The 2,439-nt window shown below is 63.3% G+C and overlaps 1 protein-coding gene across 1 annotated transcript in view; it reads right to left on the bottom strand.

Moving 5' to 3' along the window:
* Window positions 1-47: 47 nt before the first annotated feature.
* Window positions 48-2,439, bottom strand: part of STK36 (serine/threonine kinase 36) — a gene marked incomplete at both ends in the record, with an annotated part of 11,220 nt that continues 8,828 nt past the window's right edge. Inside the window, 4 exons of the mRNA XM_010157724.1 lie at window positions 48-788; window positions 1,044-1,203; window positions 1,400-1,547; window positions 1,851-2,042. Of these exons, the coding sequence (XP_010156026.1) occupies window positions 48-788; window positions 1,044-1,203; window positions 1,400-1,547; window positions 1,851-2,042 (1,241 nt within the window). The remainder of the gene's footprint in view (window positions 789-1,043; window positions 1,204-1,399; window positions 1,548-1,850; window positions 2,043-2,439) is intronic.

The raw sequence follows: 2,439 nt of genomic DNA, 5'->3' as shown, positions 1-2,439 counted from the left end.
CGACGCACCATGAAGTGCCACAGAGGACCGAGGGCCCTGCGCGGTACCTGCTGTGTCCCGGGGTGCTGGCTGAGGGCCCGCAGTGCGACGAGGGCTCCCTCCCGCACGCTCTCCCGGGGGTCCCGGCAGGCCACCTCCAGCAGGACGTGGGGGGCCCTGCTCTCCATCAGCAGGTCCCCCAGCTCTGCCCAGCGACGGCTCAGGTTGCCCAGGGCAGTGGCCGCGTTGCAGCGTGTCCTGGCCTGCGTGTCGCCCAGCAGCCGTATCAGCATGGGCACAGCCCTGCCCAGGGTCTCGGCCGGAGAGGAGGTGTGGTAGGCAGCGTTGCCTAGCGCGAAGCTGGCTGCCTTGCGCACGCTCTCCTCCTGGTCTGTCAGGCAGCCCAGCAGGCTCTCCAGCCAGCCAGGCTGGCTCTGCAGCACTTCATGAAAGCCGTGTCGGAGCAGGTTACCCAGCAAGTTGCAGGTTTTGGCCCGTATCGGGTGTTGCTGGTGGCTAAGCAGGTGGGTCAGTGGCTGGTTGGCCGCCTCCGAGCCCCTCAGGATCCTCTGGAGAAAGGGCAAGTGCTCTGGACAGGTCCGAGCCACGTGGGTCAAGAGAGACAGGAGGTGAGTTGTGAGCGTGAGGCTGTCTGAAAGCAAGGCCGATGTCAAGAAGGCAAGGACGTGCTCCGAGGCGTCAGCTTCCCTCACCATTTGGTCTATGACCTGCTCATCAGACACTACAAGGTGGCACAAGAGGCTCATGGGGACCTCAGCGTAGGAGAAGGGCAGATGGCGAGAGCAGACCTATGGAGAAAGGAGAGATGGCAGTGCTGAGCATGCTGTTGTCACACAAGGGCCAAGTCAGGCAGCGGCTGAGGGCTGCCGGCAGGGCCCGGCTGCTGGCCAAGCTGCTCCGAGGGCTGCGTGGCACTCCAGCGTCTCCCCTGTGCAGGCAGGAACCGCCAGCACAGCGTGAAGTGGTGCCACGCATCGCGGGCTGCGATGTGGGGAGGTGTCTCCACAGTATGGGGGGGGAGAAACACAAGGGCAAGGGGGTACCTGCAGCAGCTGGGCAGGGATCTGGGTGTCTCTCACAGCCTCTATGACCAGTGCTAAGGTGTCTCCTTCCACATCCAGGGCAAAAGGGAAACAGAGGAGCTGGCAGGTCTGGATGACCACGGCTGGGACAAGCTCAGGGTCCCCATCCTCTCCTGCTTGCCTGAATTTGTTAGAGAGAGAGAGAGGGCTTAACACAGAGGTGATCAGAAAAACAAGAGGCAGAGAGCATTCCCCATGCCAGGCACCACCAGGCCCTGCACGTGCCAGGTCAGGACCTTCTCAGACCCCCGCATGCCCATGTCCCAGCCCCGTTCAGCAGCTGAGCTCTGCCCGCCTCAGCGCTCCCCGCAACTCACGTCTGTGCCAGGCATGCCAGGAAGCCAGGGGACAGCAGTCTCCTCAGCATCACCATGAGGACACCGTGGGAGTGGGTGAGCTGAGGCAGGCACCGGTGGGACTCACGAGTGAAGACCAAGAGGGCCAGGCTGAGGAAGAGCAGGGTGCCTGCAGGGGAACAGCACCCCAGAGGGGAAAGCTAAGAAGGGTGAAAAGTCTCCTCTCTTCTGTCTGTGCTGCCTGAAGGCTGCTCCAGGGTTGCTCCAGCTGAGCTGCTGCCAACTGGGCACAGCACAAGGCAGCCCAGCCCTCTCTCCCCAGAGGGCAACAGCAATCCTCAAACAAAGCAACCCTCCCGCCCACCCAGGCCCTTCAGGGACCAGATGTGCATGGGGACGGACATGAGCAAGACTGACAGCAGGATGCGGAGCAGGGTCCAGGGCAGATGCCCGGCCGTCCTGCAGCTCCTACCTTGAGGGGAGAGGAGGTTCCAGTCCGGCTCTGCTGTGGGGTGACCTGCCCCTGGAGGGTCTCCCTCCAGCGCTGCCCTGTCGCTGCCCACGCGAAGCACCACAGCAACACGATGCCACACCACGCTCCACAGCTCTGAGGTGGCAAAGCCCTGCTCCACAGCCATGTCCTCCTGGAGATGGGGAGACAGATGTCAGCGGGCTTCATGGTCACCCCCCACAGCTCCCCAGGGTTCTGGTCCATGTCACCGCCAGGCCTGGGGAGGTCAGGGCTGGACAGACACAGCCCAGGGAGAGAAGAGCGGCCCAGGCAGCTGGCAGCCCTGCTGTGCTTGCCAACGCTGCTAGTCCCAGGGCACCTCTGCCCTCTCTCCCTCCAGTGTGCCTCAGAATCACTCCTCCCTGCCCACCACTCACCCACCAACCCTCCAGAGCTCCACAGACAACCCAGGGACATTAGGTGACTTTCACAGGGTTGCACAGCTCAGCCAAAGCTGCCTGGTTCCCTGGTTTGCCTCAGCCTCCGTTACCGACCCACATTCAGGCTATTTTGCCCCCATCCCTTTGGGAAGGGACCAGGCAGAGGGAGA

Source organism: Eurypyga helias, unplaced genomic scaffold (assembly GCF_000690775.1).
Source record: "Eurypyga helias isolate BGI_N326 unplaced genomic scaffold, ASM69077v1 scaffold42998, whole genome shotgun sequence".
NCBI lineage: Eukaryota > Metazoa > Chordata > Aves > Eurypygiformes > Eurypygidae > Eurypyga > Eurypyga helias.
Note: the sequence above shows the minus strand (reverse complement) of the source record. Positions and strands in the feature narration are given on the sequence as shown.